Below are 27,786 nucleotides of genomic sequence, written 5' to 3'. Positions count from 1 at the left end.
TTCAAATCCTAAAAGATGATGCTGTGAAAGTGCTGCACTCAATATGTCAGCAAATTTGGAAGACTCAGCCGTGGCCACAGGACTGGAAAAGGTCAGTTTTCATTCCAATCCCAAAGAAAAGCAATGCCAAAGAATGCTCAAACTACCACACAATTGCACTCATCTCACACACTAGTAAAGTAATGGTCAAAATTCTCCAAGCCAGGCTTCAGCAATACGTGAACCATGAACTTCCAGATGTTCAAGCTGGTTTTAGAAAAGGCAGAGGAACCAGAGATCAAATTGCCAACATCTGCTAGATCATCGAAAAAGCGAGAAGGTTCCAGAAAAACATCTATTTCTGCTTTATTGACTATGTCAAAAAAGATGTCCTTTTTGGCATCTGTGGATGGAGACTGTGTGGATCACAATAATCTGTGGAAAATTCTGAAAGAGATGGGAATACCAGAGCACCTGACCTGCCTCTTGAGAAACCTGTATGCAGATCAGGAAGCAACAATTAGAACTGGACATGGGACAACAGACTGGTTCCAAATAGGAAAAGGAGTACGTCAAGGCTGTATATTTAACTTATTAACACCCTGCTTATTTAACTTATATGCAGAATGCGTCATGAGAAATGCTGGGCTGGAGGAAGCACAAGCTGGAATCAAGATTGCCGGAAGAAAGATCAATAACCTCAGATATGCAGATGACACCACCCTTATGGCAGAAAGTGAAGAGATCTAAAGAGCCTCTTGATGAAAGTGAAAGAGGAGAGTGAAAAAGTTGCTGTAAAGCTCAACATTCAGAAAATGAAGATCATGGCATCCGGTCCCATCACTTCATGGCAAATAGATGGGGAAGCAGTGGCTGACTTTACTTTTTTGGGCTCCAAAATCACTGCAGATGGGATTGCAGCCATGAAATTGAGACGCTTACTCCTTGGAAGGAAAGTTATGACCAACCTAGAGAGCATATTAAAAAGTAGAGACATTCCTTTGTCAACAAAGGTCCGTCTAGTCAAGGCTATGGTTTTTCCAGTAGTCATGTATAGATGTGAGAGTTGGACTATAAAGAAAGCCGAGCACTGAAGAATTGATGCTTTTGAACTGTGGTGTTGGAGAACTCCTGAGAGTCCATCCTAAAGGAGATTGGTCCTGGGTGTTCATTGGAAGGACTGATGCTGAAGCTTAAACTTCCATACTTTGGCCATCTGATGCGAAGAGCCGACTCATTTGAAAAGACCCTGATGCTGGGAAAGATTGAGGGCAGGAGGAGGAGGCGACGACAGAGGATGAGATGGTTGGATGGCACCACCGACTCAATGGACATGGGTTTGGGTAGACTCCGGCAGTTGGTGATCGACAGGGAGGCCTGGTGTGCTGTGGTTCATGGGGTTGCAGAGAGTCGGACACAACTGAACTGAATATTGTGTACTCTTCTTTGTTTATGTACAGTAATTAGAAATTTATAGATATTCTGTTTATTTTTTGAAAAAAGCAGAGTTATCTACATCAAGGACTTTTTCTTTTGGCTTGGTTATTCCAGCCAAGCAAGACATTGATGTACCTAATAGTAGCCACCTAAATCCTTAGGAAAATACTTTCAGGTTCTGTGAGGCTAGCTGAGCCACTCCCAGCACACAAAATGACAGGAAATCAGTTATTTTGATCAAAAATGAAAAACCCACAGCTTAAATGTGTTCAGAAACAGTTAAGTAGCAAATGAAGGAAACTGAAATTAAAGGATGTTGAGGAAACATTGTTGTAAGAGAAGCTTTTTTCTTTATCATTTCCACTGATGTTCAGTCTAAAAGCTACTGATAATTAAAATGTTAAATCTGATCATGAAAATATTTACCAGAAGATGATTTGTAATCTAATGATTTGCTATCGAAGCAGATATAAATTATTCACCATGTTTTGTTCATGTTCCCTGAATTTTATAGAGAGATGATGTCACTGATATTAGTGCTATCTGAGACAAAATCATTCTTCTTAAACTTCTGAGTATTTGAAGACTCACTACCAGATATTGATATATGGTACAATAAGGTTATGGTGGATGAAGTACTGAACAAAGTGAGTTTTTTTTCTGTTCTCTGTTTTCATGTTTACTGCAGCATGTTAAATGCTTGTACGACCTCTCAAGAAGTAACCCAAATATCACAAGAAGCACAGAAAATGTTTGAGAAACTTGAGAAGTCCACAAAGCCTGTTGTGGCTGCCATCAATGGATCCTGCTTAGGAGGAGGACTTGAGGTACAGATTTCTTCCAGAGTCATCGAACCGCAGGCCAGCTCATTGTTGGGATCCACCAGCTGCAAACCTTTAGGCCACTGTTTTGCCTCAAGAAAAGCTCTTGAGGGCGAGTCAGCTTTTTCTGAGTCACTAAACTTCTGGATAGGTTTTTAGTCTTAGTCTCATGGCACTAAGCAAGCAAATCAGAGTGGCATGTTTTCATTTATAAATTCAGAAGAGTTGAACTAGATCCCTAAGTTCCCTTTCAGTTCTAAAAAACCTTGTTCAAGTTTGCAAGGCAAAAATTCAGAAGTGCAGTTCATGCTCTTGAGCTACTTTAGTTGAGACAGTTAGCAGATAGTGTATGTCATGTGTTCTGTGTGTAGTAAAGATGATAAATAACACAAGGTCTGAGAGAAGAGATACTTACCAGACTGGAACACATAGAAAAGAAGGAGGGGGGAAAAAAAGAACATTTTTTGGACATTTATCACGTGCTGGGTTCTATACTAGCCACTTTCACACATTAATTAAGGAAAGCTGTGCTGCTGCTGCTAAGTCACATCAGTTGTGTCCAACTCTGTGCGACCCCAGAGACAGTAGCCCACCAGGCTCCTCCGTCCCTGAGAGTCTCCAGGCAGGAACACTGGAGTGGGTTGCCATTTCCTTCTCCAGTGCATGAAAGTGAAAAGTGAAAGTGAAGCTGCTCAGTCATGTCTGACTCTTCTCAACCCCATGGATTGCAGCCCGCCAGGCTCCTCCATCCATGGGATTTTCCAGGCAAGAGTACTGGAGTGGGTTGCCATTGCTTTCTCCCAAGGAAAGCTGTATATGGTTCTAAAAGATAAGCAGAATTTGATTAACCAGAAAACAGTGGCAAAACATTCCACATGTGGCATGATGTGAGCAAAGACAAGGATAACAAAGCCTAATTAGGATACCATAAGTAGGCCTGCTTGACTGAAGAGTCTTTATAGGGTATAGGGCTTCTAAACCTGAGATACCTATATAATTGTATGTGCATTTTTCTATTGAAAATTTCCATACTTTTCAGCAGATTTTCAAGGGGATCTGCAGCCCTAAAGAGTTTAATAACTTAGGAAAGAGAAATGAAGGAAAGCCAGAAAGGTAAATTCTAGAAAGCATCAAATGCCAGCCTAAGAAATTTCAGTTTATTCTGTGGGCACATTCCTGCTTAATAAGTAATTTTTAGACCCTCACATATCCTAAGATGCTATAAAACTACATTTTTTAACATTCTAATTTTCCTTCATTTGTTTGAAGCTTGCCATTTCATGCCAATACAGAATAGCAACAAAAGATAAGAAAACAGTATTGGGTTCCCCTGAGGTCTTACTGGGAATCTTACCAGGAGCAGGAGCCACACAAAGGCTGCCCAAGATGGTGAGTTTAAGATCTCAGTGTGAACTTGAGATCCTCAGTCCTGTATATCCATTTGATCTATTTCCTCTTGTACAGAAGGTATTATATGTGTATTCATGGTAAAATTTAGAAACCAAATAAAATATGAATATATGAGATTAATGTCTTTATTTTTTTAATTCCTTAATCAAGATGATTGATCATGGGCCTTTGTTAGTCCCTAAAGAAGGGAAGAGATAAATAGCATACATGTCTTGCTTTCTGAAACTTACAGTTTAATTTGTTCCTTCTCTGCACAGTAAGATCTTATCAGCTTTTCAGATCCTTGGATCTTATCTCATGATAACTGTAAGAGACCTTTTTTTTTTTTTTTGGCTGCACAGCATGTGGAATCTTAGTTCCCTGACCAAGGATCAAACCCTCGACAGTGGAAGTGCAGAGTCTTAACACTGGACCACCAGGGAAGTCCCTGGACAATCTCATTGTATTCTATAAAACCAAAAGGGGCCCATCCGGCTTTTGAATTATTAAGAAGGGGAAGGACAGTGAGACCTGGAGGCTGCAGAGCAATCTTAACATCAAACATGAGGACCACCTGAACCTCATAGCCTCTGGCACTATAGATTCTTGAGGAAAACAGCACTCACTCCACAGAAATGCTCTTTGGAGAGAAGTTGATATGAGTTGGACACAGAAAAATGGGAAAGCTTATGGTATTCATTCTGATATTAAATAGTATATATTTCTTCATAGAAATTGTCAAGAGGATTTATTGAAAGAATGAATATGCCTATATATGTGTAAAAAATATAGCTGAGTTTCTTTTGTTATTGTTGGAAGCAGGGGTCATTTCCATCCCATACCAGGGATCGAACCTGGGCCCCCTGCATAGGTTGAGAGTACAGAGTCTTAACCACTGGACCACCAGGGAAATCCCAAGTCTGAGATCCTTTCTAAAGACATTTTGAAAACGATGAAGTTTCTCAAAGTCTCTACTAATTCCAGTGTAGGAATTTTAAATATTATGCAAATACTAGAGAAGAAACTCAAAATGACATAATTGTACAATTTTAGAAAACATGAATTTTTTTCTCCACTTTATCAATCCATAAGACACAAATCCTACATACTGAATTAAAACAAGATATATAGACATTTTCACTTTCAAGTGGAGGTTTCTAAAACTGAAAGTCACCTGAATGTGTATCAGTGTATAAAATTTCATTATTTGATATATATAGTATGAAAATCTGGTTTGACTTTTCTTATTTTAATAATTATTTTGCTCAGTTGTATGATTTGTAAATTGTAATTGTCACTCTGATATTTTTCCCCTTCTACTCGAATCCTTGCTTGCCTATTAGGTGGGTATACCTGCTGCTTTTGACATGATGCTGACTGGTAGAAGCATTCGTGCAGACAGAGCAAAGAAAATGGGACTGGTTGACCAACTGGTGGAACCACTGGGTAAGTGTTAACATGACTCAGAATTGAGCCTTATGAAGTTATATATTTTCTTAAAAGTGAATATTGGTTAAAGTGAAATTCATATACTTAAGAAATGAGTCATTGCATTTCTCTACTGATGAACAATATTGAGCATCTTTTCCTGTGTGTATTGGCCATCTGCTGTATGTCTTCTTTGGAGAAATGCTTATTTAGATCATCCACCCACTTTTTGACTGGGTTGTTTACTTTTCTGATATTGAGTTGCATGAAGGTGAAAGTGAAAGCCGCTCAGTCATGTCCAACTCTTTACAACCTCATGGAATTCTCCAGGCCAGAATACTGGAGTGGGTAGCTGTTCCTTTCTCCAGAGGATCCTCCCAACCCAGGGATTGAACCCAGATCTCCCACATTGCAGGTGGATTCTTTACCAGTTGAGCCACCAGGGAAGCCCAGGAATACTGGAGTGGGTAGCCTGTCCCTTCTCCAGTGGATCTTCCTGACCTAGGAATCAAACCAGGGTCTACTTTTTTGCAGGCAGATTCTTCACTGAGCTATCAGGGAAGCCCCTACATGTGCTGCTTCTACATTTTAAAGATTAATTCCTTGTCAGTTGCTTTGTATTCAGTTATTTTCTCCCATTCTGAAGGTTGTCATTTCATCTTGTTTATATTAATCATTTCCTTCACTGTGCAAAAGCTTTTAAGTTTTATTAGATCCCATTCATTTGCTTTTGTTTTTTATTTCCATTACTCGAGGAGGTGAGTCAAAGAGGATCTTCCTGCAATTTATGTCAGAGAGTTCTGTTTTTCTCTAAGAGTTTTATAGTTCCTGGCCTTCCATTTAGGTCTTTAATCCATTTTGAGTTTATTTTTGTGTATGGTATTAGAAAATATTCTAATTTCATACTTTTACATGTAACTCTCTAGTTTTTCCAGCACCACTTATTGGAGAGGCTCTCTTTCTCTTTCCTCCATTGTAGATTTGCCTTCTTTATCATAGATTTCTTGACCATAAGTGTGCAGATTTACTTCTGGGCCCTCTGTCCTGTTCCATTGATCTATATTTCTGTTTTTGATGACTGTAGTTTGTAGTATAGTCTGAAGTCAGGGGCCTGATTCCTCTAGCTCTGTTTTTCTTTCTCAAGATTGCTTTGACTATTGGGGTCTTTTATGTCCCCATGCAAATTTTAAGATTGCTTTCTTCTAGTTCTCTGAAAAAAGCCATTGGTAATTTGATAGGGATTGCATTGAATCTGTAGATTGCCTTGGGTAGTATAGTCTTTTTGACAATACTGATTCATCCAATCCAAGAAAATGGTATATCTTCCCATCAGTTTGCGTCATCTTCAGTTTCTTTCATTAGCATCTTATAGTTTTTAGAGTACAGATCTTTTGTCTCCTCACTTCCCTATCGTTTTACTGAGACCTCAACCTCACATATGTCAGAAGCTTTGTTTTTCTTTTTCAGTCTGTTTATATTTCTTTGCCATATATTCAAGTTTCCTGATTTTTTCTTCTTCACTGTATAATTTGCTATTAATCCAATCACCTGTATTTTTTGTTTCAGCATTGTTTTTTCTCATATTTAGAAGTAACATTTGATTCACTGTTAAATCTTCAATTTTCCCTTATTATGTTTGTTTTCCTCTATCTTCTTGAACATACAGCATGAATTTACAGTAACCTTTCTAATCTTTGTATCTGCTTATTCTATCTTTCCATTTCTGCATCTGTTTCTATCAGTCAGTTTGTCTCCTAGCTATAGGTCATTTTTTTCTTACTTTTTTTTCATGCCTTTATGATGGCTCTCTCCCTGACCTCAGATAGTTTCCTCTCATGCATGTGCAGAATGATAACTTGGCCAGAGTTTCAAGGGGCCCCTCTGTAGATCTCTGAAGTGCTTTTTTTCTATAGCAACTGATCTCCTGTATTCTTCCATAATTCCAGCATTATGACTTCCATGGACCCTGTGCACTTTTGTTATTCAGAAGTTAGTGACTTAGTTCATTTTTTGTCTCCTCCACAGAGGCTGAAAATAGGGCAGAGTTTTTAAGTGTGGCTCTTACAAGCTTTTGATTGAGAGCCTGGTGGGTGTGTATTTTCAAAGGCTGTAAAAACAGCCTTTGGGGTTTTTGAGTCTCTCTCTTTATTTTCCTCCATTCAGTAAGTTTGGTATCAGGCAAAGGCCTCAAGTGAAAAATCAGTTGATGTTTTTGGCAAGTTCCTTTCTCTGTAGAAGTACTGCTATGCTAAACATTATGACACTATGAGAGATTACACTCTAGCTTCCAGCCTCTTGCACCACCACAGATGTTCCATGGGGGAAAACTAGCTTTGTGTTTGATTTTTTCTAGTTCTGACCTATTGTATGTGACCACCAAAAGCTCTGATCATTTCACGTTCTCTCAGTAGCATCCTTCTACCTGAGCCACATCCAGTCCTCAGCCCATGCCCAAAAGCATCACGTGCCTGCAGAAAAGAGAATGTTCGCAGTTCACCTCTGATAGGCTCTTCCCTCTTTGGAATTCTATTTATATAACCTTTGTTGCTTCCACAGCTATCCAGTATCTTTACAAATGTGATTTTGCAATTGACTTTTTTCCAGTTTTGCAGCGAGAATACAGGTCTCATGAGACATAATACATCCTACTCAGAAGTGGAAGCCAGATTTATAGGGCTTAAGATTTGTTTTCTCCCTGGAGTAGGTTGTTGCACCTTTGCTCAGTGTGACTTCTCTTTTTGAGTCCATACTGCCACCCACCAGTTTCTAGTTTGACTTAGAAAACTGCGCTGAAAATGGGTGTGAGTCGTTGGCTTTGGTTTTCCTGGGGTTTTGCCCACCTGGGACTAAGCCAAGCCTGACTGACATTCCAGTCTGTTGTGTTCATCTTTACAGGACCAGGAGTAAAACCTCCAGAGGAACGGACAATTGAATACCTAGAAGAAGTTGCAATTACTTTTGCCAAAGGACTAGCTGATAAAAAGATCACTCCAAAGAGAGACAAGGGATTGGTGGAAAGTGAGTGTCATTTTTAAAGAACAAAGTCACAGCTTCTTTCCAGGGAATTTAATTTGACTTGCTATAAATTTGAATAAGGAAAAGATAAGCGCATTGTTTACTCTTAAGTATAAACTCAGCCTTAGAGGGTGCAATAACTCTGCTCAAAGCTCTAGTCCTGGACCTTCCATTGTTTAAAGACATTTTCAGAAAAAACTTTTTATTTTGGAAAATTTAGAGTAATACCAAAATGGAATAATATAATTGTGTAATAAATACCATGTACCCAACACTCAGCTTTAATACTTATCAACTTAAGTTTAAAGAAGTGCTTAGGTTGCAATTTAGATTAAGAGCAGTTCTTTCAGAGAGCTAGAATCACTGCATTTTTGTGGAGTTTACAGAACAAACTAATAAAGGAGGCTAAGCTATTACCAGTAAGAAGCTAATAGCATTTTACCTTACAGAAATGACATCATACGCCTTAAGTATTCCATTTGTCAGGCAACAGATTTACAAAAAGGTGGAAGAAAAAGTACAAAAGCAGACCAAAGGCCTTTATCCTGCACCCCTGAAAATAATTGATGTGAGTCTTTACCCCATCCTCCAACATCTTTCATGTTTCTTCCCTCTGTCTAGAGCAGTACTCTTTATTGCCATTCTGCACCATGCATGCCAGCACTAAAGTTCTTCATGCTGCTGTCAAAATACTTAACTAAAATAACACATGAGCATAACAAGCTATGAGGATTTACAGAAATGGATATTTGGGGGAAATTAGTGCCAGGATACTTTTTAGTTGATGAGCTTAAAACGACCAGTTATAAACCAGGAAAGGAACCTATGTCTTATCAGTATAATAAGGCCAGTAAAATATCAGGCATTAATTAAGAGGTAGTCGAAACAAAATTAATGGCTGTATTTTGTCCTTAGTCAAAACTATGGTCATTACCTAAAATATCTCATCGACTCTCCAATGCCACAATTATGAAAAAGATGTAATGATATAGAGAAGCTCTGGAAAAGATAAGAGAGGATACTTAAAATCATCACAGAGTTGAAGATACTTCTGTCTAAAGGTAGACTTTAAAACTTATAAAATCTTCAATCTGAAAAGTCTAAGCTTTAAAGAGCATATGATCAAAGACTTCAGAATTGGAGACTGAATTGGTCGGCAAATATATTTTGAGCCAAAGATACCAAAATACATTAGTTATGATAAAAACATGGTTCCCTACCCTCATTCACCTGATAGTCTGGGTTGGGGAGATTGAACACATATATGTGGTAAGGCAGATGTCAGGATGAAGGGTGGTATGCAGCTGCAGGGGGTTAATGCCAGATAATCAGGATAGAGGAAAATTGCTAAATTCACTGAGATGGGAACAATCCCTATGAGCCAGAGAATTAGGTAGAGCCTCATGGAATTTGACTTGAGCCCTGAAAAACAGGCAGAGAGTAGATGAAAAGAAAATAGTGCCAGGTAGGGATGGGCATTTTGAATAAAGTTACAGAAGTTGGAAACCATGAGGCTCTTTAAGAAACATTGAATGAGATCAGTTTTTGTGGAAGGATTATGAAATGTCTTCAGGCAGGCAGACTGAAGCTATATTTTAGAAGATAATGATTAAGTAAGAAATTTGACCTTTGTCCTATATAGGTCATAGAGAACCATCTTCCTGGTGGTGAGTAAAAATGAATTAGAAATAGACAAAGAAGAACAATGAACTAGGAAACTATGCTGGTAATTCAGACTTGAAGTCTGAATAAGATCCTGAGATAGAATAGTAAAAGCGAAAATACGGGGGTAGTAAGAGACTTGCCAAAGAGAAGAGTTCAGTTTTAGAAGTGTTGGGGTTAGATATTTCAGGAAGTTAAGACAGAGAAGTCAGTTCAGGATATAGATTTACTTATTTTTTTTTTAATCATCAATAAATTATGGTGATTGAGTACACAGTTATTTCTTTTATACTTGCCTTTGTGCTTAGGATAGTACTTAGCCCCAAATGTTAAGTTGGATTTCACGGAGATCATGATTAACGTGGTAGACTAAATGATGTTACTGAGGACGGATGAATAGAGGGAGAAAGAGCTGAAAGTGGAACTTAGGGGACCTGCTCTTATTTGAAAAACAGGAGAGGAGCTGGACAAATAATTTGAGGAGGAGGGAAGGGAGTGAAGAGGAAACAGTAAACTTATTGTTGAACTCAGAAAGGGGTGACAACAACTCTTTCTCTGACAAAGTAACAGGATTCAAAGGATGAGGTAGGATTTGAGCTGTGGAACCTCCGTATGCTTTTCATGTTCTGACTTTAATTCTCTTTCCTTCTATTTTATTTCCTCCCATTTTATGCTAGGTTTAGCAGTAGCCTCAGAGATGGAGAATTAACTGTCTTAAGTAATAAGGCACTCAATCCTCTTTTTCTCAGTTCAGTTTAGACTTCTGACTTACTTTTTGAAGACTAACAACACTAGCAATCTTTTTTCAGCATTACTGTACATCTCAACAGTCCATTCCAACAAGGAACAAGCGCTCTCTATGTTTTTTAGGTAGTGAAGACTGGAATCGAGCAAGGGAGTAATGCTGGCTATCTCTCTGAATCTCAGGTAAAATTATTTCCTTTCAGTGTTTTATTATTGGAGACAGGAAAACCAAGATCTGAAATGCTGTGTGTAAAACTGAAAAAAGAAAAACTATGCAAAGTCTAGTAAAAAAAAAAAAAATGTTTTCTTCTGGTGGTTGAGCCAGTAGAAAACATTAATCTCACTGAGCCAGTAGATGCTGAGAAAACCATAGTAGTCCCTAGATGTTGGGATGGACAAAAAAGTCATTTCAGTTTTTCTGTTAAGATGTTATGGAAGGACTTCCCTGGTGGTCCAGTGGTTAGGAGTCCACCTGCTGATGCAGAGGACACAAGTTCAGTCCCTAGACAGAAGGATTCCACAAGGCGTGGGGCAGCTGAGCCCACGCACTGTAGAACCCATGAGCCACAACTGCTGAAACCCACGCACCCTAGAGCCTGTGCTCCGCAACAAGAGAAGCCCCACAGTGGGGAGCCCAAGCACTCCAACAAGAGAGTACCCCCACTCACCGCAACTAGAGAGAGCCCATGTGCTGCAGCAAAGACCTAGCACAGCCAAAAATAAATTTTATATATATATATATATATAAAGAAATTAAAGCCAAATAAAAGATGAAGAAACCCCAACAAACTTTTTGGCCAATCCAGTATTTGAACTTGCTCTCAATAACGGCTTCCCTTACTTCCCTTGTGGCTCAGCTCGTAAAGGATCTACCTGCAGTGCGGAGACCTGAGTTCAATCCCTGGGCTAGGAAGAACCCTTGGATAAGGGAAAGGCTACCCACTCCAGTATTCTGGCCTGGAGAATTCCATGGACTATACAGTCCATGGGGTTGCCAAGAGTTGAACATGACTGAGCAACTTTCACTTTTCGCTTTTGCTCAGTAACGAGGGTATAACTAGGAAAAGCAGAGATAGAGTTATAATCCTTTCAGAAGGAATTGTTTGGACTTTTTGTTCTGTAGATGGGCTGGTTTCATTGTGACATAATGAATACACTGATAGGGAAATATGATTCTTACTTGTTAGGCCTACAGATAAAACTGAATCCCAGCCTCCCTTTGGTAAACTAGAAGGGAAATTTTTTGCACCCACTAAAATAAGAAAACAGAGTGACTCAGGAACCAACCTCACCCATTCCACTTCCTAACAAGTTGGTGGATTATAGATTTTAGTGGATTCGATTGTTTTGAAGTTTTAAGTAATCACTGAAGGATAATTCAGTTCAGTTCAGTCGCTCAGTCATATCTGACTCTTTGCGACCCCATGAACCACAGCACACCAGGCCTTCCTGTCGATCACCAACTGCCGGAGTCTACCCAAACCCATGTCCATTGAGTCAGTGATGCCATCCAACCATCTCATCCTCTGTCATCCCCTTCTCCTCCTGCCCTCAATCTTTCCCAGCATCAGGGTCTTTTCAAATGAGTCAGCTCTTCGCATTAGGTGGTCAAAGTATTGGAGTTTCAGCTTCAACATCAGTCCTTCCAATGAACATCCTTTAGGATGGACTGGCTGGATCTCCTTGCAGTCCAACGGACTGTCAAGAGTCTTCTCAAAAAAAAAAAATGTCTTCTCCAACACCACAGTTCAAAAGCATCAAATCTCATATCCATACATGACTACTGGAAAAACCATAGCCTTGACTATTTGGACCTTTCTTGACAAAGGAATGTCTCTGCTTTTTAATATGCTGTCTAGGTTGGTCATAACTTTCCTTCCAAGGAGTAAGCATCTTTTAATTTCATGGCTGCAGTCAACATCTGCAGTGATTTTGAAGCCCAAAAAAGTAAAGTCAGCCACTGTTTCCACTGTTTCCCCATCTATTTGCCATGAAGTGATGGGACCAGATGCCATGATCTTAGTTTTCTGAATGTTGAGCTTTAAGCCAACTTTTTCACTCTCCTCTTTCACTTTCATCAAGAGGCTCTTTAGTTCTTCTTCACTTTCTGCTATAAGGGTGGTTCATCTGCATATCTGAGGTTATTAATACTTCTTCTGGCAGTCTTGATTCCAGCTAGTGCTTCCTCCAGCCCAGCGTTTCTCATGATGTACTCTGCATATAAGTTAAATAAGCAGGGTGACAACATACAGCCTTGATGTCCTCCTTTTCCTATTTGGAACCAGTCTGTTACAGTTCCATGTCCAGTTCTAACTGTTCCTTCCTGACCTGCATACAGGTTTCTCAAGAGGAAGGTCAGGTGGTCTGGTACTCCCATCTCCTTCAGAATTTTCCAGATGGTAAAGCATCTGCCCGCAGTGTGGGAGACCCAGGTTTGATCCTTGGGTCAGGAAGATCCTGTGGAGAAGGAAATGGCAACCCACTCCAGTACTCTTGCCTGGAAAATTCCATGGACTGAGGAGCCTGATAGGTTACAGTCCATGGGGTCACAAAGAGTCAGACATGACTGAGCAACTTCACTTTCACTTTCCTAAGGCCCACCTGACTTCACATTCCAGGATGTCTGGCTCTAGGTGAGTGTGTGATCACACCATGGTGATTATCTGGGTCGTGAAGATCTTTTTTGTACAGTTCTTCTGTGTATTCTTGCCACCTCTTCTTAATATCTTCTGCTTCTGTTAGGTCCATACCATTTCTGTCCTTTCTTGAGCCCATCTTTGCATGAAATGTTCCCTTGGTATCTCTAATTTTCTTGACGAAATCTCTAGTCTTTCCCATTCTGTTGTTTTCCTCTATTTCTTTGCATTGATTGCTGAGTAGGGCTTTCTTATCACTCCTTGCTATTCTTTGGATGACTGCTCTTCAGTAACACAAAAGGTATCTGAAGAACTCAGGACAAATTCCAGAGAAAACATTCTTTATCCTGGGTTGCTTACCACAGTGCACTCTGATGAATTCCTTTACATTATCACCAAGTACAACAACACATACACATATGTACACAAAGATTGAAGCATATTTCACAAAATAATTAGCCTGTACACTGTACTCAGTATTTTCTGTCTGTTCTACTTATTACAATGCACTAAATTCATGTCCACTGATGGATTTCTGCCTGTAGTTTGAAAAATCACTGACTTACTGAATAGAACCTACTTTACAAGACTAGCAGAACATTGTTTCATGTTCTATTCAGACATGAAGGCAGCATTATTAGCAGTGATTCCTTCTTTGAAATGCTATTTCTAACCATGTAATTGAACCAGTAAATTCTAGTAATGTTGATGATGGTAATAGCTAAAACCCAGTCATTTTACGAGTGCTCTCATTGACTCCCCACAACAATACTGTAAAATAGGTATTGTTTTTCCCATTTTAATGATGAAGAAAGCTTCACAACTGGGAAATGGCAGGGCCAGGCTTTAAACCCAGTTCTTTCAAATACAGATTCTAAATCTCATGCTCTTATCCACTAACTTGAAACTTGTTCTCTGTAAATGTTAAGATATGTTTAAAGTGGTAAATATCACATGGGGCAGCCTACTACCTTGGAAAGAGAACTGAAGTTGGAAGTCATAATGCCTGGATTCAAGTTCGCTTTCTGCCACTTTGAGGCAGGGTAGCTTTGAGCAAGGTCACTTAATTTCTCTGAGCCTCATCTTCCCAGTCTTTAAAATGAGAGTGGTGGTTGAGATAATTGGTCCACTCTAGTTCTGTGAAAAAAATTGCCCCAACCTCTGATGTAGAGAATCTTGAGAGCTCAGTTATATCCAGAACCTTGCAAAGCAATCGTCAGAAGTACAGATGAGGAGAGTGAGAGAAAGACCCTCAGCAGGAGGTGACCAACTTCTGCAGCTCAGGACCTGAGGCTTTGCACATGTTGCCCCTGCTCTGTAGAGGAACTGACCCAAAGGAATCCATGTCTCCCAATACTGGGAAGCTCTACCTTTTCTTCTTCCTCTTTACTTTCCAGAGATTTGGAGAGCTCGCAATGACCAAAGAATCAAAAGCCTTGATGGGACTTTACCGTGGTCAAACCCAATGCAAGAAGAATAAATTTGGAGCTCCGCAGAAGGAGGTTAAGTAAGTTCAACTCTGCCTAAAGAAGTCCCTGTGGATTTCAGCACATGCTAAGCTCATTGATGCCTCAGTCTTGCCCTAAACCGCTTTTGCCCTGATTGGTATAGACCCGTATCCTACCATGGACTTCGTGGCTTTCAGAGTTGTGCTTGTGCTGAGTCTTCTCCAGACCTCTCTGTTGTTTAGTCCCTCAGTCATGTCTGACCCTTTTGTGACGCCATGAACTGTAGCCCGCCAGGCTCTTCTGTCCATGGAATTTCCTAGGCAAGAATACTGGAGTGGGTTGCCATTGCTTTCTCCAGGGGATCTTCCCAACCCAGGGGTCGAACCCATGTCTTCTGCATTAGCAGGTGGATTCTTTACCACTGAGCCACCTGGAAAGCTCTCCAGACTCCTCTAATGGCTCCTATAGAGGCATTCTTGTGTCACCACTGATGTCCCCTAGAAATCTGGTTTAGGTTTCCCCTTCCTAAACCAAATACATACACTATGTCCTGATTGATGACCTTGTCTATCCCTGTGACTTGAGATACCATCTCTGGGAATTCATACTTTTCCCTCATTAAAAAACATAAAGCCTTAGAAATTCCCTGGTGGTCCAGTGGTTAGGACTCCAAGCTTCCACTGCCAGGTGCCTGGGTTCAGTCCTTGGTTGGGGAACTAAGATTCCACAGGCCTCAGCACAGCAAAAAAAAAAACAAAAAAAAAACCATAAAGCCTTATTCTAGCCGCTAAAGGCTTGTCCTTTGTTTCGCTTGTAGCCTAAATATGAGTCCCCTTACCTGTTTGCTATCTATTCTCTTTAGCGAGGCTTTCAATGTTATGCTGCCTCAATAGCTCTTCAGCATCTGAAGTTTAATAATGTCCCTAAACTCACCCTCTTGCTCAGTGGTTCTTAACCTGGGCACTGTTGCCACCAGGGGACATTTGACAGTGTCAGGAGACATTTTTAGGTGTCACAACTGGGGAGGGAGGGATGGAACTAGCATCTGGTGGCCAGTGGCCAGGAATGTTGCTCAACATCCTGCAGTACATAGGAGAGCCACAAAACAAAGTAACCAGTCCAAAATGCTGGTAGTGCCAAGACTGAGAAACACTGTCTAGCTGAATTACACAAAGGGGCTTGTGAAAGCAGCTAATGTTACTTCCTTCTCCTTTACAACCATTTCTCACCTTTAATGAGATTCAAATCTAAAGCAGAAGAGGAAATCAGTAAGAAGTCCAGGTGAGACAGATTCTTGCCAAGAGGACTGATTTCCAAATTAGAAAATGAAATACAATCTTCACTGCTTGTCCAGCACAGATGGTGATCGGTATCAGTCTGTTATCAATCTGTATCAATCTGCCTGTGAACCACCAAGGTTGCCAAGTATCTCACATTCAGTGGCTGAGAGCAGTTACTTCTATGCTGCAGTGGAATGATGATAGCCACTTTAATCTGTACTTCTTCACACATCCTATAAAAATTTACCATTAAATTTTAAATTTTAAATATTTACTTTTAAGAAACCTAGTTAGCCACTCCAAACTCCTATTCTGGTCTGCATGTAACTCTTACTGTTATAATATATATGATATCACCCAGAGAAGCTGTTGCTCTGTACCAATACACAGAAAAGACAGGCAGCATGCATATGAAACCCATGGAAAAAGAAACAAATGAGAATCAAAATACTTAAGCTTTTGAAAACTCTGCCCCACAACCTCCACAGTGCAAAATAAAACTGTAGCAGAATGCTGTCAGACTTCAATTCTGTGACCTTAAGTAAATATTTGCAGATAAGAAAAAGAATTACTTTGAATCAAAAATTTAAAAACTCAGAACTAAACAGACAGAAGAACAGGATGATGTAAGAGTTGACCTAACTTGGGGAAATAAATTGAAGGAAACGATAACATCATGTTAGAAGTGAAGAATAAATTATAAGGTATGCAAGGCAGACTAGGTTGAACCAAAAATTTAATAAATTGAAGACAGGGCATCCCTCTTCCTGCTTCCCTAGTTGTCAGTCGTAGTTCCACTTCTGTTTCTCTAGGCCTCTTCCCCTTTGCCTTGGGGAGTAATTTGAATTCCTTACCTATTGTCTCTTTTCAAAAAATAATTTTTTATATGAAGAATGCATTCTTACTATCCTTTTTTAAAAAACTTTTTAAAATACTAGATGAATCTGTTTTGTGTTTATGATTTGAATGTTTTATTAACAATATAAAAGGGATCTATCAGTATGGATCCTGTAACTTGCTCTTTTTAGTCGGTGGTACAACTTGGGAGAGAGACTGTGTATGATCGTTACGTGCCAGTTAACTTGTTCCTTTTCATCACCTACTGATGGACTGGTGGTGGTTCCCAATTTTTTCATTATTGTAGACATTACATGACTCTTCATGCTAGCATGTCATCTTATGCATAAGTCCATTTCCCTGGAGTAGATAGTAGAATTACTGGGTCATAGAGGATACAGTTTTTGGTTTTAATACATTTGACCTCCTCTGTAGGGCAAAGTATACTTAGCGACTAAACCACTACCACCATACTTCTATCACCTACACATGAAAGAACCAGTTTTTTTACATCCTCACCTTCATAGTTACTTTTTAAACTTTTGCCAACCTAGTGGGGAGAGTGTCTGGTTTTAATTTGCATTTCCCAGATTATTAGGGAGATTGGGCATTTTATTGGCAATCTGTCTTCTTTTATGAATTGCTTTGTATAAACCCCAGCCCATTTTATTGGGTTATTGTTATCAATACGTGTGTTCTTTATAGTTTCCTAGTAGCAATCTTTTGTCTGCTATGCATGTTGCAAATTTCTTCCTCTTCTGTGGTTGTCTTAATTTTTGTGGGGTCATTTCTCAAGAAAATTTTTTAATTTCAATGCAGTAAATATATGAACAAGTTTTTCAGCTCCTATTCTTTATATTTTTCTACCCTATTTTTCTCATGTTCTCCAGTTACTTAACACTCACCATGTAAAATATGTGTATTATCACAAAACTGCATTTGAAAGATGCTCCCTGGAGTTGAAATTAGGTTTTTTTTTCAGGTCTTGAATAAGATTTTTTAATATCAGAATTGTTAGGAATGAGGCAGCTCTAATTTAGATCTGCAGTGCTGTAAACTTGGGCTTCTTTTATGAAGGAAGTGGTTCTGAAAATTTTTTTAGTTACTAATGGGAAAATGGCATATTGTTTCAGAACTATGGAAAACTAAAGAGTCATCAGACATGAACTCTGTTCCTCAGAAAGTTTAGAATTTAATTGAGGAGACAAAAATAATGTACATGAAAGCCATTCCAGAATACTGTGGTAAAAGCCAAATGGTTCTGATAAGTTCAAGAGGAATTCAGGGCTGGAAAAGGCAGACACATGTATGGAGGTGTTTGAGGGAAGGCTTTTGAACCAATCCAAGTAAAGCATGATAAAGGCACAGAGTTCAGGAGAAATGAAAGATGATTGGAAAATGACAAAATCACTAACAAGGAAGTAGTTGAAAAGAGAATTAGTCTTTGTGCCCATCACTGCAAGTTGGCCTTTGTTTGAAGAAAAGTGCTCGTGAATTTAAGCATAATCTGGGTTGTTTTGTTTTGTTTTCAGTCATCTCAGGAATGATTGAAAATCAGTATAATTCTTTTTAGGTAAACCAGTTCTTTTAGACCTACTGGATTTTTGCATTTAACTCTAAAAATCTGTCATTTATGAAAGGTGTCTTTGTAGATACAAATGGTTTTAAATACTTTATTGTTGTCCCTGCTTTAGTTGGTTTATTGGATGATAACCTGGGCAATCCCACTTTTTACTGAATTAAGAGCGTTTATCAAAAGTCATTTCATCCTTTCCTTTCAGGCAGCTTGCCGTTCTTGGTGCAGGGCTGATGGGAGCCGGCATTGCTCAAGTCTCCGTGGATAAGGGCCTACAGACCATACTTAAGGACACTACACTGCCCGCGCTGGGTCGAGGACAGCAGCAGGTGTTCAAAGGGTGAGCCTGCTCTCTCTGCCTTTGCTGGGAGAGTAGAATGTGTTTTGATTTTCACCATCACAGTTTCCTTTTTCCTGAACATGATCTGTACTGGATACTCCATGTTTAAGTCTTATTTCTTTGATTTTGAGAAACACTAATTCCTTCTTTCACTTTTTTTTTATTTTTGCTGTTGTTGCAGACAATGTTATTATAAATCATTAATATCATTGGGGTCTATAGTCTTTGAGTGCAGAAGAGAAAACCTTATGTATTAGATGTTTTTAAATATCATGTACGTTATGCTTTGGTATCAGACTAGAAATTGCCCTATATGTGAATTTTAATTGCTGTATTGTTTTAGAATACTGAAACAGCATGACTGTATGTGTCTGTGGAAAGAACTGAGATTTGGGATATGAGGAAACGTGTAATTGCATCCTGAAGATAGGGCTGGGATCTGCACTCGTGAGCCTCGTCTTTCTTGCCTGGCGTGACCATGGAGAAGCAGTTAACGGATTTGGCTCCATAGTGTCTGGATCTTATGGACTGTGTCTCAGTCCTCCCTCTGAATTAATAAAAGGGGAATATTATTCTCCCTCTTGCCCCTCCCCCTTCTCATACCCCACCCCCAGCCCCATAATGCAGAGGGGAAAGTGGAACAGCAGACTTGGCAAAACTGGGAATCGGTTTCAGCTCATTTCTCTGCTGCAGTGTAATGGACTGTCTGAGGCTGGCTGCACTTGGACTGTCTGAGGCTGGCTGCACTTTGACTGTCTTACATGTGACTTTTAGCTGAGTGAGCTTTTTGTTTCTTAAATGAATTACGTAGCTTACACATGTTTTTACCCCTTTTCTGCAGAGAGGCTCATATATTGCTGCCATAATACCATGCACCACCTCGCAGGTTTAATCATGTTGGCAGATAGCCACTATCTTAATGTCAAGATAGCAAGGTGCTGTAGTAAAAGAGATTCAGAGCCCCAAAATGGCACATGTTTGGTAACCATTGCCCTGAGGCCAGCATGCAAGTGTTCCCAAACATCATTTCATTCTGTCACCCAAATGAGAAATTGCTGCACTAGAGTAACCTTTTCTCCTCGATCTCTTTTGGATCCAGCTGTCCTGGGTTTCCCTTTTGGCCTTAGAAACATCAGGCTCTGGTGAGTGCCCCTCACCGCACTATTGACTCGGGACATACACATCTCCAGTCCTCCCTTAGGAATACTTCCATTAGGCATCAGAATTAGAGCAATTAATAATGCTTTGAACATTCAGAGGCATCTTATTTGTTGACTGCCAACATAGCTGCCAGAAACCAGGATATTTGAATCCATACTTTAAGACTTTGACTACTACTTTGAACTTACCACATGGCTTTTTCTTTCGGTTAAGGAGACTAATGAATGGATTGCAGCTTCATTCTTAATTCAGAGGAAAACTCTAGGTCATTTATTCTGAAAGTGTGGTCAGAGTGAAACCTAAGAGAGCCTGTTTTCCTTGGCAATAAAAACAATCAGTTCAGTGTCTGAGTAGCAGGAATCTTGTTTAGCTCTCTGGGGAAGAAGAAATGTTGAGTTAATGTTTTATGTAATCAATATACTGTGCTACTAGGTACTGACCAGGAAATGGATTAAGAATATAAGACATAATGCAGGGTCTCTGTCCTCCAGTAGATCACAGTTACAGAATAACAAAATGATACGGAAGCAAGTATAAACTCATGTGGTCTCGGACCCGTGTTGGCTGTCTCCCCTGTCATAGGTAGAGAATGACTCAAGCTGCTTTTTTGTTTGCCATTCTGGTGTTCATGTTTACTCCTCTTGGCAGATTTAGCTGATTTATGCAGGCTGGGCATTAGAGGCATCTTGTAGTAGAGAAGACTGGATGTGAGGGTCAGCCTGTCTGAATCTTAGTACCCTCCCTTAACAAGTCCGTCTGAGCTTCTTTGAGCAGCTCAGCCCCCTCAAAATGGGAGGGGCATAGCTAACCTCACTGAATTGGTAGAAAATACACGGTACACTTTCTGGCCCATGGACACTCAGTAAATATTAGTTTCCTGTTCTCCCACTCCGACTAGAGATGTGTTTTGTTTTGTTTCCAGACTGAATGATAAAGTAAAGAAGAAAACACTCACATCATTTGAAAGGGATGCCATGTTCAGCAACTTGATCGGGCAGCTCGATTACCGGGGTTTTGAAAAGGCCGACATGGTGATTGAAGCCGTTTTTGAGGACCTCAGCCTTAAGCACAGAGTGCTGAAGGAGGCAGAAGCGGTGAGTACGGGGCCTGCGGTGCTGACTCCTTGTGCAATGAGTGGAGAACACGGACACGGGGTCCTTTAAAAGAACGACAGGAAACTCATGGTTCTGTTCTTAGGTCCCAGACATAAGGGGTTTTGTTTGTTTCTTTGCGGGGGGTGGATGGGAGAAGGTAAAATAGCTTTATTTTCTTTGCCAGGCGAAAGGGAATACAGCAGGCTCCACAGCAGTTTTGAGGTGCCCCTCAAAGCTGTGTCCCCCCAGACGTAAGTTTCTACATGAACCTGTGCACACTGTGTGTAAAGATCAAATCAAAGTCCTCAGAGAAGACACACAAGTATCTTATTAACTGAAGCACAGAGTTCGTTAGGCTGACGTGGGAGTTCAGTCACCCAGACATACACAGATAACCTCATGGACTGTAGCCCGACGTCTTCGCATTTCAGGTTGGCGGCAAGCTACAGCTCAACTAATTCAGGTCTAGGCAGCAGAGGAAATAGGGAAGAAACACTCTCCAGGCAGGATTCAGATGCTCATTTAGTGGTCTCGAGTCTACATGCTGTGCACAGTCAGCTCTTGAGATGGGATGACATGAACAAAACAAGTACTTAAACCGGGTGGTATGAAGGAGGAGAAGAGAAGATGTGGCAGTACTCCAGGCGAGAGGTGGAACCAGGGCCTGGACTAGCCTACAGTGAAGTAAACAGAGTGGAGGTCCGTAAACGGTGTACATAAAGCGGCACTGACTTGGCAACATGCCAGGTGTCTCAAGTAGTGGGCTGCGCTCCTAGGACTCCTGCCACTGGAGGACACTGTCCGCTCTACTCAAGACCGCGGGTTTAGAAACCAAAGAGCAGCAGCTCCTGCTGGGACCAATTCCGCTTGTGAAACACACATTCCAAAGTCTTCTCTTTAGACAGAGAGCAATGGAGATTCAGCTGCAGGAGAATATTCAGAAGAGCAGGGTCGGTGTGAGTTCCCTCTGTCCTGAGGTGGCCCTGCCCCAGAGATGTATACCCAGTGTTTCTGGGGCTTCAGGGGGCATTCCAGCAGGCACTGGAGGGAAGGCTGAGGGGCGGCAAAAGTAGACACAGCCATTCACCACTGAAAGAGCATTTGCCACCTGATGGGATGATGGTGTTTGCTTCCAGAAAATCAGGGCTTGGGAGGATCTGTGTGTAGAGAAGTTTGTTAGGTTTAGCAGTTGGGAAGCCAGTGATCATGGAAAAGAAGAAAGAGGGATAAGATCAGGAGACATACAGGCTGTAAACAAATCAATACAGTACTTCAAGCCAAAGTGTAAAGCTTAAGGGAGAAGAGAAAGGAAAGAGAGAGAAAAGCGAAGGGGTTTCCTGTGTCCATGCAGGCCACAGAGGGAAGGCACCGGGGAAAAGGCAGCAGACAGAGATAAGAAAGGGAGGTGCCGGGGTCCAGCCCCAGTGGATCCAGGGAATTTGAAGTGGAGATGGCATTGGCGTCTGAGGAATTAATTGCTTAATTAAAGATATGGAGGGAGATTAGAAAGAAATAGTGTAGTAGGAAAATAAGTAGAGAAAAGAGGCTGAATAACTTGGTTTACGTGGAAAACCAATAAAGTTCCAAGACAAGGAACTTGCACCATCTACATAGGCCACCGGCGCCTGCTTGAATAGCAGAGGGTGCCCCGCCTTGGGCTCCCTCTCTCGTGGGTCTTAGAAGCCAGGGCAAACAAGTAGACACGGTGAGCCTCCACGCTCCAGATGGAATTTAGCCAGAAAAGGGAGAAAAGAACGACATGGGGGAGCCAGGCATCGGTGCCAGACCCACAACTTTATTTTCAAAAGCAGCTTATATACCCCAAGTTGTACATAAAGAAATAATGGAATATGCAGAGTTATGCAGGGGCAGCAGTCCTAACCCTTATTGCGACCAGGCTTTCTTTTTGCATACCTTCCCGTATACAAAAGGTCCCAGGTGGTTTTACATCATCTTCTGGCCAAATGAAAGTGAAGTCGCCCAGTCGTGTCCAACTCTTTGTGACCCCGTGGACTAGTAGCCTACCAGGCTCCTCCCTCCATGGGATTCTCCAGGCAAGAGTACTAGAGTGGGTTGCCATTTCCTTCTCCAGGGGATCTTCCCAACCCAGGGATCAAACCCCGGTCTCCCGCATTCCAGGCAGACGCTTTAACCTCTGAGCCACAGGTGAAGCCCCAAGGAGGCCTGTTAACATTTTTTATGGCTCTTTTCCTAGATAAATGTCTATCAACCAGAAAACTCTTTTTCCCTAGAAGTGTTTTTTCTTTAATCTGCATCACCCTCAAAGTACTAAATAAAGTTACATTCCTGTAGAACAAAGGTGCAGTGGGTTATAACAAAGACAGTACTTAACTCAAAGATCTAATGTTGCTAATACCAGGTCTACTACCTGTTTTTTCTACATGCCAACTATATCTACAAATAAAAGATATGAAAATTTGGCAGCAAGTATTGGCTCAACAAATGAAACCCTTAATCAGTCCTATTCTAATGATTTTGACTCCTCGGAAGCCCCTTCATTCCTAGGATGTTTTAAGCTTCCTGTGCCTCTCACGGTTGGGAGGCCGCAAACAATCATTAGCACAGCTGTAAGAGTCCGGCAGGCAGGCTAGAAAGCCATCAGAGGGGGTTTTGGATTGAAACACTCTTATTATGCCCAGGAGACTTATCTAAAAGTTCTAAATTAACTTTTTCCAGAAAAAGGTGGTGGGGGGACAGCCCCCTGTTAATGTCAGAAGAGTAGGTGGAAAGCATAACACAGTAAAGCAGGCAGACTCTGGTTTTGGGGGTAGATGCTCGAAAATTTCCAGGGGGACCCCTGAGGCTCGATCCTGCCTTTGCGTATGCTGAGCCTCCTTCCTCATGACCTTTGCCACGGGCGGGGTTCCTCACGCTGGCTCCCGTCAGGGAGGGTGTTCAGGGAGTCATGAACTTTTAGCCGATAGTAAGAGAAGAGTAGGAAGATGATTGCCAAACGTAAAGTCCAAGATGTCATGTATGTTGTGGATATTTATGTAATAAATCAGTGGCCTTTACCTCTTTAGTGAAGCTAGTGAAATCATCTAAGGTAGGAGATATTCAAAGAAGTTCTTCAGAAAGAGTAGAAAAGAGCAAGGTCCAGAACAGAGCTATCTTTAGAACATCAAAGAATTTCAGGTGCAAGACCTTTAGGAGAGCCTCAGATCCTGGGCTCTGCTTTCTTTATAGGCAAACGGTAAAGCTGAGTCCACCGAGTGTTCTTCAGGGATTCAAAATTTCATTTCTTTCCTCTCGACAGAGCTAAAGAAACTCCCTCCTTTGATGTCTTCATAATCCGTATCTCCAGACCCCTCACTGTCTCAGTCATTTCTTCTGTTGTCTTCATCATGTCTCAGCGTTCTCTTGGCATGTGAGAAACCACCACAGACCCCCACAAATCACCGTGACCTTTTCACAGTTCTGCAGTTAGGGCAGGGCTCCAAGAGGCAGCTGGCCCTTAACTCCAGGTGGCTTCCCAGTGGGGACACTCGTGAGACTGCATTCAGCAGAAAGCTTATTGGGGCCCCTCCCTCTCCCCATGGCCTGTCCTCACTTAATGGCTGAACCAGAACTTCTCTGCAGCATGGCTGCCGGCATCCAAGAGAGCAGAGCAAAAGCCATTGGGCTTCACTAGGCGAGCCCTGCAACTGGCAGAGTCACTTCTGCTGCTTTCCATTGGTAAAAGCGCATCACAGGCCAGGCCAGGTTTCAGGGGAGGGGAAGGAGACTCCCCTTCTGGATGCACAGAGACACACATGTACCAGGAGGAACATATTGTTGCCAGCCATCTTTGGAGATATTGGTTTGCTCTTCATAGAGAATTTTACCATCAACATTAGACACTATACCACTAATGACACAGCTTGAGCCTATGTTAGCTTTCTGCCCATCGGGCTCTACTTTTGATTTACATTATTATTTTGATTAAATTAGATCATGGGGAACTTCCCCAGTGGTCCAGTGGCTAAGACTCCACACTCCTAATGCAGGCGGCCCAGGTTCAGTCCCTGGTCAGGGAACTAGATCCCACATTCCGCAACTAAGACCCAGTGCAACCAAATAAAAATAATAAAAAATAAATAAGATCATGGGCTCTATACACAAGTTTACTGCCAAGCCAGGTTTTGCCCATTAGATGCCTACTTTTTTTCCTCTTTCTTCTTTTTCATAAGATCCTAATACAGTCCTTTATCTTTATCCTCATTATAATTGGTCTTTTTTATACCCATTGTTTCAGTGTATCAAATGTATCTTGAACCTTGAGTCTCAGCTCTGATGTTAGGATTCTGCCTGCCCAGATTTCCACAAGTTTGACAGGTGTGCCTTCCATGTTTTTCATCCAACCATCTGAATAAAAGTGTGAATAAGTCAAGATTGTGGGCAGAATGCTGAGACAGTCTACATTAGAGACTATTCTCCAGTTCAGTAAAGCTAAGTTAATAGTATTCTTGTACTGTAGATATAATTATAGTGGTGTGCCATTTCTGAGTATCACATGTGTAACATGAAGTAGGCATGCACGTTATGGTTTATTTTTACGATGATGAGGATGGCAGAAACCCAGGTGTCGCTCATTGACTTTGCTTTCGGCTGTCGTCACCTCCTGGGCCTACCTGACACATTCTTAAATGCTCTTCTCCTGCAGGTGATTCCAGATCACTGTGTCTTTGCCAGCAACACATCTGCTCTTCCAATCGGTGAGATTGCTACTGTCAGTAAAAGACCTGAGAAGGTAAATTCTGAGCAGAGGAAAATTCTGAAATGTTTTGCTGCTTCAGGCTCACTGATGAAGGCTTAGAACATGAGAAGGGAGAGGTATGGATTATAAAGTGGGTGAGGGTGATGATGTAGTCCCAGAAAAGCTAGTAACATGACCAGTGTGAGATGAAGAAACAAGTAAAGTACAACTAAAATATACCTTATGGATGATTTGCATTCTTAATGGGAATTATTATTCAGGCTTAGACTATAAAAGCTACCTTTTTTTACAGTTGGGTATTGAAAGCCAGGCTCTAAAACAAGAGATGCTCCAAAAATAACACTTGAGTTACAGAGCATTTTCTGGTGACTGTCTGGAATGGGTTTGGTTCCCACTGGGGACCCAGAAATGGAAGATCTCGGGGTACAGTGGGGTGTGTCCACACATAGGTTTGCTTAGAGCTTCTCCCCAGGACAGGAGAGGGGTTGGTGTAGAAGCACTTCACTGTGAATGTTTGAAACAGTACCTGAAAATTTATCTTTGAGCTTCTGCTCTCTACCAGAGAAATCAAGTGCAGTCATTCAAGGAGAAAAAAACAGTTCACCTCTCCGGAGGATAGCTGTTAGCCTCAGCTAACCAGAACCAGCCAGAAGCCAGCAGGAAATATAAAAGGCCTTTAAACAGCCATAACTGTTAATACAAAGTCCATGTGCTCAAAATCTAAAAGTCTATTGATTGCTGTTCTAATAGCTTGCTGACACAGGGTCATCTTATTTCCCAGCATGCAGCAGATTAGAGGCCATGTGGGCCTGATAGAGACAGGCTCAGTAATAGCAGGAGGAGGTTGCAGGAAGAAGTAGCAGCTGTGAGTGTGGCCCTGCGGGAAGACACCAGACACAGGGTCAAGGCAGATCTGGCCACGTCATAACCACTCGCAGCAGCTGCTCAGCACTGAGGCAGCAGAGGAGACCCTGATGTTGTGTCTGTGATGCTAACCTGTCCTTCTCCCCCATGGAGCGGAACAAGCAGCACACTTTGCATTCCTCACCCCCCGGAGACCTTGAGCTTTTGTCGTCTGCTTGCCTGTGTCATCCCTGTAAGAGTAAGGCCATGGTGGCCCAAGCAGGGGCGACCAGCCATCTCGACATGCCCAGGACACAGGCCCTCCAGTACTCCACCTGGGAAGTAGTCTACCTGGGCAGGTCCCAGAAATCTAGGACAGAGGTGGTCACCTTTTGGCACAACTTTTTTGAGCGATGTAAATAGGTTTTGCCTGGGGTAGTGGTTGCATGGGTAGATACACTGTTATCAGACCTTATCAAACTGAGCACTTTTAAGGTCTCTGCATTTCACTGTATATAAATTACACATAGTAAAGGCGAACTCCTTTTGCTCAGGAGTATAGTCTGAATCAGGTCCTATTTTTTAAAGTATTTTAGACATAAGTAGAAGAATAATTTAGAGGTTAAAAGTAACTTTGGGATTGATAAGTTGGTGTGACATTTCAGTGACCTGTGCATCACACGATGGGATGTGGGCAGGCTGTGGAGACAGGCCCACCTTGATGGAGTCCCACCCTGCTGTTTACTAACTGACCCTGAGCTACTAATATTAACCTCCTGATTAAGCTTTCTTCCTCATCTAGATAATTAGACTAGTTCACAGTGTTGTAATGGATTACATGTAAAGAATAAATGGTAAATGTACTAATGAACAGTAGATAGTAAGCAGTCAGTCAATGGTAGATATTAGTTATAGGTAAAGTAGGGGACAAGGGCAAATCTATGAATTAATGGATAGACTTCTGTCACAGTTTAGTTGTGAAGACTGCCTAATTGTTATTATTGAGGCTGTTGTCAAGTTTTAGCATGTACCAGAATCACCTGGAGGGATTCTTAAACACAGATCTGGGCCCTGCCCCTAGAGTACCTCATTCAGTAGGTCTGGGGAGGGCCTGAGAATTTGGAGTTCTAACATTGCCAGGTGATGCTAGTGCTGCTGGTCCAGGTACTTGACCTTGAGAATCACTGGTTTAGTGACACTTGAGGGAATTTGAGTGTTGAGAAATGTTATTTTAACCCAGGGCAGTCATCCCTCTGTGTCCTTGGGGGATTCGTTCTGGAACCCCAAGTCCCTTATGGAAATAGTGTAGCACAGGGAATTCAGTTGGCCCTCTGTATCCTCAGGTTTCACATCCAAGGATTCAGACCAATTGGTTGAAT

General features: G+C 41.3%; 1 protein-coding gene across 1 annotated transcript in view; it reads left to right on the top strand.

Moving 5' to 3' along the window:
* Positions 1-27,786, top strand: part of HADHA (hydroxyacyl-CoA dehydrogenase trifunctional multienzyme complex subunit alpha) — a 42,320-nt gene that overhangs the window by 9,937 nt on the left and 4,597 nt on the right. Inside the window, exons 5-14 of the mRNA XM_068964240.1 lie at positions 2,105-2,243; positions 3,507-3,626; positions 4,970-5,072; positions 7,950-8,072; positions 8,519-8,637; positions 10,602-10,658; positions 14,509-14,618; positions 18,458-18,592; positions 20,676-20,847; positions 25,511-25,597. Of these exons, the coding sequence (XP_068820341.1) occupies positions 2,105-2,243; positions 3,507-3,626; positions 4,970-5,072; positions 7,950-8,072; positions 8,519-8,637; positions 10,602-10,658; positions 14,509-14,618; positions 18,458-18,592; positions 20,676-20,847; positions 25,511-25,597 (1,165 nt within the window). The remainder of the gene's footprint in view (positions 1-2,104; positions 2,244-3,506; positions 3,627-4,969; positions 5,073-7,949; positions 8,073-8,518; positions 8,638-10,601; positions 10,659-14,508; positions 14,619-18,457; positions 18,593-20,675; positions 20,848-25,510; positions 25,598-27,786) is intronic.

Source organism: Capricornis sumatraensis, chromosome 1 (genome assembly GCF_032405125.1).
Source record: "Capricornis sumatraensis isolate serow.1 chromosome 1, serow.2, whole genome shotgun sequence".
NCBI classification, from domain to species: domain Eukaryota; kingdom Metazoa; phylum Chordata; class Mammalia; order Artiodactyla; family Bovidae; genus Capricornis; species Capricornis sumatraensis.
Note: the sequence above shows the minus strand (reverse complement) of the source record. Positions and strands in the feature narration are given on the sequence as shown.